We start from the raw sequence: 15,537 nt of genomic DNA, 5'->3' as shown, positions 1-15,537 counted from the left end.
GTGCAGCAAATGCCAAAAACAGTCGAATCGCTTCCAATCTCACCACAGGAGCAAACACTTCATTGTAGTCGATCCCCTCTTGCTGATTAAAACCCTTTACAACCAGCCTCGCCTTGTTCCTGATAATTATCCCTTTTTCATCTCTCTTGCATTTGAAAACCCATTTTGTGCCAATCGCATGCACATTTTTCGGTTTTGCAACCAAATTCCATACCTCCATCTTCTTGAACTGGGCTAACTCTTCTTGCATGGCTTCGACCCACGAACTGTCCTTGAGAGCCATTTGATAGTTCTTTGGTTCAATCTGGCTGATGAAGCAGGTGTACAAGCATTCGTTAATGATGCCTGTATCTTTAATGCTTGTGTAAACACAGGTGTGCCCATTCAAGCTTTGTCTTGTTTGTACACCGTCGGACAGATCACCTATCACGTTCTCCAAAGGGTGATTTTTGTGAACTCTCGTAGTCGGAACCGAACTGACTTGCAAATTGTCTTCCAGGTTCGAAGGTAGCTTATCAATGGGTGATTGTTGTTGAGAGTGAAACGGATTGAAGAATTCCTCTTCTGTAGAGGCAGCAGGGGTATCGACAGCATTTGACGAGGAAGGTTGACATTCATTGTACAGCGGTCTTTGCACAACATTTTCTTCCTCATCATAAAGCATCTTCATAGCTATTCTCTCATCAACTTCTGCACAATCCAAGTAAGGCATGTTAAAAGATTTAAAAAGCCTATTATAGTCGAAAGCCCCAGCGGGTCCCGTGCTTGGTTTTGGTGATTTGTAACTTGTGATATCAGTGTTACACACCACCTCAACATTGCTGGTTGATGTATTAAAGACTCGTCTGTTGGGAGTCCCAACAATATATCCGACTAAAATACCTTCGTCGGCTATTTCACCAAATTTTGAGTTCGTCTTTAATATCGAACACGGGGGCCCGAAAGGTTCGAGACCACTCAAGTTAGGCTTTCTCCCATGCATAAGTTCATAACATGTTTTATTCAATCTTTTAACAGTTAAAACTCTATTAAGGATATAACAGGCTGTAGCAACAGCTTCAGCCCAGAACACCACAGGAAGTTTCGAATCAGCCAGCATGGTTCTGGCTCCTTCAATTAGCGTTCTGTTCTTCCTCTCAGCCACCCCATTTTGTTGCGGAGTATACGGAGCGTTGTACTGGTGGTCTATCCCTTTCTGTAAGCAGAAAATCTCCATCTGATAGTTTTTGAACTCTGTCCCATTGTCACTCCTGATGTATTTAACCTTTTTTCCCCATAATATTCTTAACCTTGGTAATCAAATTTATTACCATCTGCACCGTTTCATCCTTTGTCTTCAGGAAATATACCCAAGAATATCGAGAGAAATCATCAGTGATCACCAAACAGTATGATGTTCCACCTAGGCTTTTTACATTCACGGGACCGAAGAGATCCATGTGAAGTAGGTCTAGGGTACTGACTATTGAATTAACCTTCTTGGTGTGATGGGATTTCTTGTGTTGCTTTCCCTTTTTGCACGATAAGCATTGGTCTTCAAAGTTGAAATTTTTCAAGGGAACACCCAGCACCAGCCCATTCTTGACAATGTAGTTCATTTTCCGAAGATGAATATGCCCCATTCTTCGATGCCATAACTCGGACTCCGATTCAGTTGCTTTTGACAGAAGACAAGATTCTTCTGTTGCCATCTCAGTCGACCTCATATCCATAACATACGTATTCTTTTCCCTTGGAGCCTTCATTACTATCCAATCCTCTGGTATCTTGAAACCAGGATACAGTACGCTCGCTTCATTCTTGGTAAAGTGCACAGTGTAATCTTTGTCACAGATCTGCGATACACTCAGCAGATTATGCTTCAGTTCTTCAACGAAATTCACTTTCTCTAACGTCATTTTACCATTAGTCACCGTCCCAATTCCAATAATCCTTCCACCACTCTCTCCAGCAAAACTTACTCTTCCTCCCTGAACAGGTTTCCATTCGTGTAACAAATTCTTGTTACCCGTCATGTGCCGGGAACAGCTGCTATCCACAACCCATAGATTGTTTGCAGCCCTGTTCAACTGTTCCTGCACGATTAAAGCAGAGGATTAAAATCTGGGGACCCAAGACCTATTGGTCTTGGGTCGATACATCCCGTACTTTGGCTGTCCAAAGTTAGTATTAGAATGATTTCTGTAAGTCCTAAAATGATACCTTCTTGTAGATTGACTATGAGGCCATCCAAACCATCGTGAATTAAATGATTTATTACTAAAGATTTGGTTGTTAACAGGGAAAAACTAAGATCGATTTCTTTGAAAACCTGGATTAGTCGAATGTCTGAACTTTGATGAGTTTTCATTTTTACCATTATAGTACTTACTGTTAGTTCTATTCTCAGTTTTCGAAGACCTCATACCTCTGAATCTCTGCTTCAGAGGGCAATCAGCAATCAGGTGTCCTAATTGATTGCATCTTAAACAACTCCTGTGTTCAACTTTCGTATCAACAACTCCTGTGTTCAATTCCTGTGTCTGAACTCTGATACCACTTGTAAGTCCCCCCCCGGGGCGTCGCCAATCAATACAAGATCCGCACGATGTCTAGGAGTGCGGAATCCTCCTAGACTCGTTTATTGGTGTAGAAGACGAAGAACACAGTTACACATACATAAACACATGAACAAACACAAGAACGGGATAAACGAATCTGCAGATCCTTTCAAATAATAATCATAACTCGTTACATACCAAACACGAAAACAAAGACACGGCCGACCCGAGGTGAGCTCTACCTCGGGTCGTCCCACACGACTCTGCCTCTCTGTTTCTCTCAAGACAATTGAACTACACAAAACACACTCTAACTTTTCTGATTCCCAACTCTAAACAAGACACACCTATATATAGATACACAACTTCGCGGGCTTGGGCTTGGGCCTGTAGGCGAAGTTGTTATAACTTCGCCTAAGGCGAAGTTGTTATAACTTCGCCTAAGGCGAAGTTGTTCTAACTTCGCCTATGGCAGAAGTTGTTAGGCGAAGTTGTTATAACTTCGCCTATGGCGAAGTTGTTCTAACTTCGTACTTCGTTTCCGCTGAACAGAATTGCATAGCGACGGTCACAAAATGCACCAACAACAGTTATAGCGAACTGTGAACAGTGTTTAACGAATCAACTCTTAACAAGGTTAAGATTGACCAAATGGCAAAACAGATAACGAATGAGATGAAGGTTTAGTGAATCACAAGTCAACTTAATGAATTGACCAAACGAATCACAAAGGATTAGTTTAGCGAATCACAAAGTATTAGTTTAGCGAATCAAATGATAATCAGTAACGAATCACTAAGGAATGCTTAGCGAAATAAGATAACGAATCAGCTACAGTTGATAGCGAATCAACTATAACGAATCAGGTTGTTACAACCGTTTGTAACAAACTCTGACACCTTATGCCACGTGGCAAAGGTTGTTAGGACACAAATCCCAAGTTGGACGTGTGTCACACGAATCAGATTAGGCGAATCAGTCACTATAACGAACAGGCTAGCGAACTACTTAAAATGGGTAACGAATTGACAAATTCAGATAACGAGTCAAGATGAAACATCTAACGAATCACCATACAGATGATAACGAAATACGTTCATCTTCAAATCTTCAAACATTCAACATAATTTTCCAGAAATTATGAAGATCAACCCTAGAAACCCAGAAATACCAAATCTGTAATACTACCTCGTTACTCAACCAAAACGCACAATCAACCTACCAAAATCCTCGTAAACCAATTCCAAATCCAGTACACTATACCACTAAGCCAATTAACATCGATTACCAATCCAATTTGACCAATAACAATTCCCTGTTTCGGACTTAAACCGAAACCAAAACTAAATCACACAAATCCAATCCAAACCTCAATTCCACTTAACCACACCTATCCAATACCTTAACCAACACAAACTCAATCCAATTCGTCCATAATTCAACCAATTTCAATCCAAAATCGATTCAAAACTTCTTAAACAGAAAAACTTAATAAAAACGATTACAAAATCAATACCAAATCAAGTGTATGAGCACCAACAGCTCTGATACCACTTATTTGAACCCGATGACTCGTATCAATAACAATAACCACTAACAGATCTCAGATCTGTGTTTATACTATTAATACGATTAAGAATCTAGCTCATAATTAACATTGATTTAGTGTTATATATGTATATCTATTATCAATATATTATCTGTATAATATTAGGTGAAGCTTGAGAGAGAGTTTGGACAACAATTCGTTAATTAACTCTCCAAACTTCTTATTGAATTGTGAGCAGGAGTTCACTATATATAGAAGGTGATATGGTTCGCTAACATCCCCTAGCGAACCAGCCTCTCCTTCGTTACATACATTAACATAGCGAAACACCCCCTGATTCGTTAACATCCCCTAACGAATCAGGAAGGAATACATTTAATGTCTAGTTTGCTAACATCCCCTAGCGAACTAGACTATAACTTAACGAACTAGCTATTAAATAAACTAATTATTACATTAATTAATAAACAAACGTTAACGATAAATACAAAGACCCTAGACGCAAAACCGTGCACTAACAATTTTTATTGACAATAATGCTGCATATTTTACTGTTAAAAATCCAGTTCAACATTCCAAAACTAAGCACATTGAAATCAGACATCATTTCATCAGAGACTGCAGTGAAAAAGGTTTGATTAAAATGCAAAGGGTTGATACAAGTGACAATTTGGCTGACCTATTCACCAAACCACTTGATAGAACCAGGTTCAACTTTCTTCTGAAAGCCCTGGGAATGATCAACTGTGATGAAATCGGATTAAGGATGTGTGCCTGGTTGTGTGTCTCTCTGTGATAACTGATTATTTTGTTAGAGATTACACGTATTGAATGTTTAGTGAATATGCTTGACTATGTTACTTAAGTATGATATTTGAATATGCTACTGAATATGTTAACTGTTATATGCTTTAACTATGTATGCATGCAAACATTGACACGTTTGATCTGATTGATAGGTTTGCATGATTATCTGTTGATGTGCATGTGTGATGTTAAAATAAGTGTCTGTGTTGTGATTTACTTGTTAGAGTAAGCTTATTTGACATCACTGCTTGAATGCTTGAATATGTGTATTATCTGATCATATGATGTTATTAGGATAGGCTAGACCTTGAATGTTAGTATTGTCTGCTTGTCTTGATGATGTTATGTTTGATTAAGCTTTGATTGTGTTACAACTGTTTGTGTCAAAATAAGTTTTATGTCAAAATTAAATGATAAAATGAATTTTCTAATGAATTTTTGCATAAATACTTTATTTTGGTCAAAACATGAGCAAGTTGATTAATGGTGTAGAGATATGATAAGATTATTCAGTTCAAGCTTTAAAAGAAGCTTAAAAGAAGGATTTTTAAAGAGAAGTCTCAAGAAGTTGTTTTTGCTGAAAATTATATCATTTGCCTAGTTGGAAGGACATGCACTTGTGTATGTTTGGTCCTTAAATTTCTCAGATTCAAAGGATAGCCATTGTCCTGAAAACTGAATGCATTTGGGGCAATTATAACTTGTTTCTTATTCCTTCACTTAAAACTATGTCAATAGCTCTAACTTTGAAAGGACATATATTCACATGTATGTTTGGTCCTGTTGACCACTTTTGGTCAAATAGGATAGCCATTAACCTGACAATGAAGAGATATTGGGTGATTGAATATTAAACTGTGATTAATGGGAAATGATAGTACATTGACTACTTAGCTGATCATATGGAATTAATAGGCTAAAAAGACCTTAGTATATTCATTAACATGTATGGTTGCTTTCCCATGATGATGTAAAATCTAAGGTGATATAAACATAATGAATATGCTAATTTTTATGTGGAGATACATAATTGTCTTTGCATGTCTCAAGATAAATCTCTCCGAATGATAGGCAGAAAAGTGATTACCCAGTCATACACGAGTCTGTTGTTATTTGGTCAACCAAAAAATGAAACATCTTTAAATATGACAAGGAACATACTTTAAGAAAATTTGAGAAAATATCAAAAACAAGGGGAAGAATGAATAAATCAACCAAAAGTTGATAAGTGTTTTAAATATTTTATCAAACAAGAGGGTTACAACAAGAACTACAAAGATGTTGGCAAAATCTGTCTCATCTTGAATGAAAGGCATGTTGCTAACTGTAAGTCCAACGTTCAACCTCTATATATGTTTGAATCTAAAAATACAAAAATACAATAAATTCTGTCATACAAAAACTATTTTTGACCAAATACAGGAGGTTGGAGTCAAATTTGGGTGATCTGGGGAAAGCCAAATAAGCTTTGAGAAGAGATATGAGGCATCATAGCACAGTGTTGACAATTAATGCATTATGCTTAAATTGAACCTTAATCATATCACCAAAGAAATGAAATTCATGCTAAGTTTATACCTGCTGTTAACCTATCTATGTTGTCATAATAATGCTGAGAGTGAAGTATTGAGATAGCTACTTAGTCAATATGATCCCATTCTTGAGATCTTTTCAGAAAATGGAAGAAACTGTTTTGAAGAGAAATATAACTGAAATTTGATCTCTAAATGCACCATTTGCTTTTAAACAATGATCTGAAAAGAAAAATATATTTTGACAAAGTAGTTTAAGTCAAAAGGTGTTGCATTTTGCCTAAAATAGGTTGAATATGTAAGTTCGGGTAAGATTTAATGCATTATAACCTTCCCGGGCACAAACTGTTTGAATATGTATTTTCGGGTAAGGTTTAATGATTTACAACCTTTCCGGGTACAAAACAGTTGATTATGTGTGAATATGTTGTTTCGGGTAAGGTTTGATATTTTTCAACCTTTCCGAGTAAGCTTAGTCATTTTTGACTAACTTTATGATTTTCGGGCATGCTTTGAAGTGTTTACACTTTCCGGGTAGAGTACACTGTTGTACTCATTTCCCGAGCAAGCTTGAAGTCTTGAGATAATTATGTGTTATTATAGCTAGCTTTTAACAAGAAATTCTTGTTTCGGGCAAGCTATGCATGTTATATGCTGATTGTGATTCCAAGCAAACTTTATGAACTTAGTCAAGTACATCAAGTAAGCTTTGTGATTTGTGTGAATATGTTGTTAGGAAAGGTTTGTTAATCTTTCCGAGCATGCTTAGATATTACTATTTAAGTTTGTCATTTTTCGGGTATGGTTTGGCATGTTGAAATCCCTCGGGTAAGGGCATACCTGATGATTGAATGTGTTTATCCTAGCAAGCTTAGTGCTAACATAGGATTTTCGGGCAAACTCTATGAAATTTTAGACTATAGCACACTTAAATGTTTATGTGTTTTAATTTCATTCCGAGCATGCTCTGTGATATGTGTGTTTATGATTTCTTTGAAATTACCAGTGTTTTCAGGCAAACTTTGTTTTCCGGGCACACTTTATATTTCGGGTACACTTTTGTTCCCTCAATATACTTGGTAATTTCAAAACTTAACTTTCCGAGTACATTGTCTGCTAGAAATCCTTTTCCGGGCACACTTTGTACTATATGAAGGTTATTCGGGTATACTTTGCATTAGAAAGGTGTTCGGGCACACTATTCTCTTGAATGGTTGCTCGGGCACACTATGTTTTCAAGTATGCTTGATTGAATATGTTAGTTAGTATGATAAAATTGATTATGATTCTTATTAGGGTTTATGCTAGATAAGTTTTAATTTGAAATTGAGAAATCTATATGGGTGTCTTGACTGATTCCTAGTAAGGATGTTTATTTGATAATTATACTTGATTATTTGCCTTGTGATTAATTTCTCAAGAAATCTAGTATTTCGGGTAAGCTCTCTTCATTATGTCTTAACGTTAAACTAATTTGCTTGATCGAGCAAGGTTTATAAATAGAAGTATTCGGGCAAACTTTGTATATTCAAAAGTGAAAATTTTCCAAGCAAAGTTTGACCGGGTAAGCTTTGTAAGTGGATGTATACCGAGTAGACTTTGAAAAGAATAATTCCGAGTAAGGTTTTATTAACTTAAAAGATAAATATTGTATACCGAGTAGACTCACTACCAAGCCCTTAATATTTTCAAGATGAAAGCTGCTTCAGAGATAATCAATCGAAGACAAGACATTCATAATGCAAGAAAGAGACAAGATCAATAGAATAGGCTTTGTTTTGTAATGTCTTCGGACAACTTTCTGATTATGTAATTTTGCTTATGTTATTTGAATATGCAATTTTGATTTTTGATTTGATGTATATTTTTACTGAGTGTAAGTAACCATAGAAATGTTTTTGGTCAGCTGAGGTGTTCCAATCTAGGGGGAGATTGTTGAGTCAAGAAATTGACCTAAGGGGGAGATTGTTGAGTTAAAGATTTGACCTAAATGAAGTACATGGAAGATTGGAATCTTCTCAACCTCCTCTGATTTCGCTAAGTAATGGATCCGAGCACACCTTAGACATCCGAGCAAGCTTTTACTTAGCCGAGTACGATATTTTGCCTACCGGGCAAGGTTTACTTCAAGTAGTCTTCTTTAGTGGATATCCGAGCAGGGTTTGCAAATTAGTGCATTGCTGGGTCAGGTACACTAGTTTATGTAAATCCGGGCAAGGTTCACTTTATCAAGCAAGTCTGTTCTTCAGAACCAAGTATTTTACTCTTCCGAGTAAGGTTTGGTTGACCAAGTCCAAGAAGCCAAGTGATTGGAAGACCGGGCAAGGTATTCATTAATAAGTATGATCCAAGTATGCTTGATAATCTAAAGGAATATCTCTAAGTAATATCGGGCAAGGTTCAGCTCAAGCAAGGAACAGTACTCCCGAGTACACTTTGCTAATAAGTTATTTTATAGCAAAGAGCTGAAATAGGTCATTGAAGAACAAGGTTGCTCGTAAGGAGTTGTCGGGCAAAGTCTGGCAAAGTCAAGAAGACTGAAGTCTACTCGGTGAGTATTTTACTTGGTAAAATACTCTTCAATTAAAGTCTACCCGGAAACTGATCCCGAGCACACTTCTATGTTACCAAGTTATGAAGGATGGCCGAGCATACTCGGAAAGACAAGATTGGTGCAAAGCCTACCCGGAAGACTTGTTTTACACTTAGTTTTTTTGAATATGTAATTTGAATATGTATGATTGTATTTAGGGTTTCTAGAAGGAATGACAGCTGTCATAGGTTGGCAGGCCTATAAATAGAATGTTTAGGGCACGCCGCCAAGAGAGAGAGGACACGGACTTTGAGCCTTTACACTTTTCGGATAAGAAAGAATATTTCTTGAAAGTGACGGCTGTCCTAGGATTCCTAAAAACCCTAAATTGATTATCCACTTTGTATGATGAAAATTATATAGATGGAAATCTTTTGAGTGAATCCTGTGTGTGCTTTCTACCTTTGATTATTCTTTGCAACCGTATGTTTGTTATTGATTCCGCCTTTAACAAACGGATATCTTTCTAAATATAGCAACCCGTCATTAACTCTCTTTTTAACACATTAATCTGTGTGAGTTATGACATGATTAATTAAGATCCAGCTGAAATCGAGGGGCCCGACAAAAGACAAAGAGCATTTAAAACCCACTTTCAAAAAGTATATAAGAGGGAGTTAGGCAAAATTTTCAACATTATTTTTCCATCTCTCTCCTTCCACTGCAAACTGCTTACTCTCAAGTGGATATCAAGTGGATAATGTTACTGTTTGACAGCTAATTAATATGCAAATACAACACTAATAATTGTATGCAAAATACATTATTGCAAATACAACACTAATAATTGTATGCAAAATACATTATTGCATATATGTTATACAACAGTAATGCACATATGCACTATATCGATTTTTTTTAATTTTTGTATATAATATAACACTATTGCAGATATACAATACAAACAACTATATATATGTTATTCAACACTATTTCAAATATCAATATGCACACTATTGCACATATACATTATAAAAAAAGTCGGTGTATTGCATATGCATTACTCGTTAAATTTTTTTTTTTTTTTTATTTTTATATTTTTTTGTGGTGAAGAATAACAACATATAAGAAGGATGAAAGAAAAAAAATTTGAAATTTTTTTTTTAATTAAATTAAAAATATTTCATTATTAGTTCTCTAGTTCTCTCCATAAAATGGAGTTCTCTCATGATTCTTTCCATATATATATATATATATAGTTATACACATACACACAAAAATACTTATTTTATCTTATTATAAAATATTATATATATATATATATATATATATATATATATATATAGTTATACACATACACACAAAAATACTTATTTTATCTTATTATAAAATATTTATCACTTAATTTCATAAATGTAGTCAACAATTGTAGTTATACTAAATACATAACTACTCGATTTCTTCATGGCGTGTTACAAAGTATATAGTGTATGTAAAGTATTTTACCTAAACATTCGTAAAAATATATAGGCTATTAAAAGTAGATATGTATGTTTGATAACTAATCTCTTAACGACTTATAAAAATATATGTTATCTTTAACTTAGTACTTCCCCTAAAATAAATATATAATTTCATATATATTTATTTGCTACTATTTAAATTACAAATTACAAAGATAAATATATTATTGGAATTATATATTTATAAAACGAACTACATCAAACACAAGCATATCACCAACAAGTCGTCTCACATATAAGTTTAGTTTGTTGGGTGAACAGGTAGCATAAACCGACATGCTTGTTTAATACGTTGAACCGACCCTAAGTTAGTCTATACTCAGTGGCGAAGCTTGGGCTTCGTCACGGCGGTGACCGAAGTCACTGACCTAAAAATTTTTTGGTCGACGATTCGGTTCGTGTTGGGTCGACGATTCAGTTCGTGTCGGTGGTTCAGTTCGGGTCAAATTATGACATCTATATATCTAATTTTTTTTCATTCATATTCAAACGATTGTTTTTACAATTAAAATAAACTAGATAATTTTTAACCAACAAGACCTAAAAGATTCATAATAATGCGATAGCCGAGAGGAAGGGTGAGTAGCTTAGAAAAAGAATTACAAAGCATTACGACGACCTTTAAGATTTTTGAATTCCTCAATTATGGATTTCGAATCAAATGTTTCGGCAATTTCTTTTTCTATGTAAACCACCAAGATATTCGTAAAATACTCATCTACCATCTTATTGAGAAGGCGATTCTTGCTTATTTTCATAATTAACCGACTCACTAGTTGAAGCTCTATGACGTTTACTCGTTTGTTCATCATCTGATTTTTTTTTTGAAAAAATATAAATAAATAGTATCTTGCTTTTTTATGATTTACCTAATTAAGAAAATTAAACAAGATAAGTTGAAGTAGAGTTTCAACATACAATACCAATTACAAGCTTAGTTGATCAATTTCCCCAAATCCTCAATTCCACAATTAAGCCCTAAGTTTATAGTCCTTGATCATTAATCAATATAAATGCAATACAATGTTTAACAACAACACAAAGATAAAACTATTACCTCGCTGACAGGGCTGCGCAATAGGCGGTGGAGGCGGTGGACGGAGGATGGCAACGGCTGTGGCATGTGGTGGTCCCCGGTCCGATAGGAACAACCGAACATGTTACAAGGGCGCAGGTGATTTTATAAAAATCTAAACCCTAATTAGTAATCAATCCGCGTTCTTTTTTTTTATGTTTTCTTTAAACAAGATTTATTTTTACAAATAGCCCCCTCAATTTGAGTTTTATAAAAACAAAGTTTTTTACTATATTTTGTAACTTTTGTTTATAAAAACTACGAAGTTTTAAAAAAACAAACATTGGAAGTATCGTGAAAATACATCGGTGGTGACCGCATTTAACACCTATAAAAATTTAGGGAAAATCGCTAAAATTTACCCTACTAACGTAGAAAACGGTAGTGACCGGGGCCTCCTCGGGTCACCCCCCCCCCCCCAAAGAGCTTCGCCCCTGCCTGTACTTGTATTAGGTGGAACGTATGTCGTAAACAAACAAGAGTTCTCACCCATCACTCACCGGCGTCAAGGTGAGTTTCACGACCACTTTTCCCCTTTATTAGTTTTACAAACTAAGGGATAAACATACTAAACTTATTTGATAAATTTGATAACTTTGCATGTACTTAGTTATCAACTTTGCATACACTTATTTAATAACTTTTCGTAAGCTTATTTGATTACGTTTAATAAATTTATTTAGTAATTTCGCAAAAACGTATTTTATAACATTACATAAACTTATTTCGTAACATTGCATAAGCTTACTTGATATTATACATAAACTTATTTAGTACGATAATTAGTAAGAAAGACATAGGATCTTTATTCCAGTATGAGTTACACGAGACCCTTAAGATATTCGGATCAATACATTCTATTATCATTAACTATGGGTTTAGCCGAGGAATATGTGGGTATTACCATCAGGATTGATCCCCCGCTAATTGTTAGTCGCTCTAACCAACGTGTTAATTGGAACATATATTATACAATTCGCACCATGATGGCACGGTTATCGAGCAATACATAGTGGATTTGAGTTTGATTATAGGCTCATTGTCATATATTAATTCGTATTCTTAGCTAGTCTAGACGAAGGATTATCAATCTTGTTTAGGTTATCGTATATATCATATTGCATCGCATACACTCAATTATATCGAAAAGGGATTTTAAGTTCGTAAACGTAAACTTTCTGGACAAGGCTATCTTTGGGAAAACACACTCGTAACAAAAAAAGTTTTCAACTTCTTAAAAAAATTTTAATGCACCTATTAATCACGAAGACATAAATAACTTTAAAACTACGTTTAATTTACGTAAACATGAACAAGTTTTAAAACACGTTTTTGTCATGAAAAAATAAGCTTTTGATAAATGTTTTAATCATGAAAGCATATATTTGAGAAATTATTACTTGTTTTATACATTTTAAACATTTGAAACTCAATATTTTCAACTCAATGGGTTTAATCATGCATTTTAAACCTATGAATTCACCAACATTATGTTGACTTTTAAGTATGTTTTTCAGGTTATTAAAATCAGGAAGAAATTTGTGGACATATACAAGCATCGCATTGCATGTAGGATCACCACGTTAATCAATAGCTATGATTACCCATAAACGCCGCGCACCTGCGTTTATGCTTTGGCAAGGAAATTGACAAAACACCCAACTTTAACACCCTTGCTATAAGCTCTAATAGCATATAAGATATCATCTCCACGAGAGCGAAAATAGCCCACCACAAACTCCTCGAAGCCCTACACAACATCATCTTCCAGTGTTCAAAAAGTCACGCCTTACCGGTTACCACTACTACAATAAATAGCATAAACAACCTATATGTTTAATAACAACACATCAAAGAGGATAATAAGCTTCAAATTTTTTATACGCAGCCTCAAGAGATTTGTAGCATCCTTCCAGATCAATCTTGAACGAAGGAGATAACGTCTCATTATCACCCTCTAATAGCGAGCTAACATTCTTGTCAAAACAACCAACCTTAACACCCATGACATAAGCATTAACAGCAGATAGGATGTCATTTCCAAAAGTGTGAAAATAACCCATCACAAACTCTTCAAAGCCCTGCACAACATCATTTTCAGTTTATAAAGCTACAAACATTAAAAACAAAAAATAATAACCTCAAGAATCATACCTTAGGTGGTTTGTTCATCAAAGCAAGCATTGTTTTGGCAGACTTCACAAAAACAAGCTCGTTATAGAATGGAACATGATGTCCCCCGAATAGAATAGGATCAAACGGTTTGAGAATGTTGTGAAACGGCGTTGCATTAAAAAACTTCTGTAACAAGGCCAAAAAACGGACAACATTTAAGGTCTTGGGCACCCAAACGTCACCGTCTTTCAAGAACCGAACTTCACCAGTTATCTTCGAACTTGGATTTATAGAAAGCCCATAAGAGTTATAGTGCACCAACTTAAAAAAAAAGTTATTAGACAGTTGCTATTTTAAAAATAATGTGTAGTAAATTACACAATTCTAAGAGAGATCATAACAACAACGATCACTAAAAAGCCAAACTGCAGCAAACAATTATAAATACGTAAGACCAAGTAATGCAACCAACTGTAACATTGTAAGGTGTAGCAAACCGTAAAGAGAAAAACAGTTTCTGTTATGCAGCAAATTATTAAAAAACCGTTATGCAGCCAATTATTAAAAGCTTTCTATGCAGCCAATTATTAAAAACTGTTAGGCAGCCAAGTATTCAAAGCTGTTAAGCAGCCAACTATTAAGTAAATTAAGATTTTCATTCAACATCTTGATTCTTGATAAATTGTTATATACTACGAACCAAACTTTAAATAGACTATGAACCAAACTCAAATGAAACAAACTGTAATGTAAACACCAAATAAAAAAACAGAAAGAACTCGATAGTGATTTTAAACTCTTACATATCGTAAAATCGTTTTAAAAATTACAAGGGAAAATTCTTGGAGAAACCAGTTTTAAAAATTAACTCGAAACAATTAACCAGATAAAAGCAAAAAAAGAGTTATGGCATATAGGCATGACGTCAGGGTAGTTGCTTGGGAACTGCAAGTAAAAAAAAAGAGACTATCATGGTAAGGAGTTGCAACCGGTCCAATTATCACAGCTCTCAAAAGATCTGTCCTACCATCGTAAACCCTCACGTAAACGTTCTCTGTAGCAACATTAAATATAAATATTAGTATATAGCATGGAAAACAAAAAAGATAAGAAAAGGAAAGTTAAATCTGCAATTTGCCTCCCTGGGTTATATCGTCGCTAGATGGATTAGCCACTGATAAAGATTTTGCGATCTTTGCGCCACTATGTTTCTTCGGCGGGTTCTTCTTACTCCTGCCATCAGTTGACCCGGCGTTGACTCGTTAAAAATAAGCGAAATTACTATGTTACCCTTCAATCCTTTTATAACATAACATCTACCCTCTTTCCCTTTATTATTCCATCTCAGACAACCCCTCTTCCCCGTAATATTCCATTTTCCGGCAACTGATTGACGGATGTCTCAATCCAAGTCAAGTCAATGCTCCTAGGGTTCACCTTCCAAGCCTTCCCATGCAGATGACCTTTGTGTAAGATGCTCATGTGGTGCCGCGACATGTTACCGGATATCCAGGATCGATGCAAACCCGGGTTGTCGATTCTTGTTCTGTGTAAGTGTTTAATTACTCACGAATTAGGGTTCTAGTCTGTTAATCGATGATGATTCCGGCTGTCGTGTGGCTTAGGTCAATTTTAGGGTTGTTTGTTGATGTGCGCAAATTGGTATATAAAATTTTAGCAAATAATGACCAAGCACAACGAGTAATAAAAACCTAGAATACCCTAAACCAAACCACTAGCAACAGGCAAGTGAACCTATCGGGTGTAGAATAGCTATGGGAAGACCGGGAATATCGAACCCTAGAGACACTAATTTAAATAACGAGACTAGTTCTAAAAGCTAATTTAAAATAATAATTAAGA

The 15,537-nt window shown here is 35.3% G+C and overlaps 1 protein-coding gene across 1 annotated transcript; it reads right to left on the bottom strand.

The window, feature by feature from the left end:
- Window positions 1-13,409: 13,409 nt before the first annotated feature.
- LOC143590398 (putative ubiquitin-conjugating enzyme E2 38) lies at window positions 13,410-15,171 on the bottom strand. Its single transcript, XM_077070893.1, has 3 exons — window positions 15,112-15,171; window positions 13,714-13,995; window positions 13,410-13,640 (listed from the first exon to the last, which is right to left on the bottom strand). The coding sequence occupies exons 1-3, from the start codon at window positions 15,169-15,171 to the stop codon at window positions 13,410-13,412; spliced, it is 573 nt and encodes a 190-aa protein (XP_076927008.1).
- Window positions 15,172-15,537: the final 366 nt, after the last annotated feature.

Source organism: Bidens hawaiensis, unplaced genomic scaffold (assembly GCF_021521415.1).
Source record: "Bidens hawaiensis isolate Kalapana, Puna unplaced genomic scaffold, B.hawaiensis_p1.1 tig00038524_1, whole genome shotgun sequence".
Lineage (NCBI taxonomy): Eukaryota > Viridiplantae > Streptophyta > Magnoliopsida > Asterales > Asteraceae > Bidens > Bidens hawaiensis.
Note: the sequence above shows the minus strand (reverse complement) of the source record. Positions and strands in the feature narration are given on the sequence as shown.

Bases quoted from the DNA above. Each gene is read 5' to 3' on its own strand.
- LOC143590398 (XM_077070893.1), bottom strand. From the start codon at position 15,171: ATGTCGCGGCACCACATGAGCATCTTACACAAAGGTCATCTGCATGGG. The intron at 13,996-15,111 runs GTGAACCCTAGG...TTTTTTTTTAAG, and splicing joins TGCATGGGAAGGCTTGGAAG to TTGGTGCACTATAACTCTTA. The intron at 13,641-13,713 runs GTATGATTCTTG...GATGTTGTGCAG, and splicing joins TGATGAACAAACCACCTAAG to GGCTTTGAAGAGTTTGTGAT.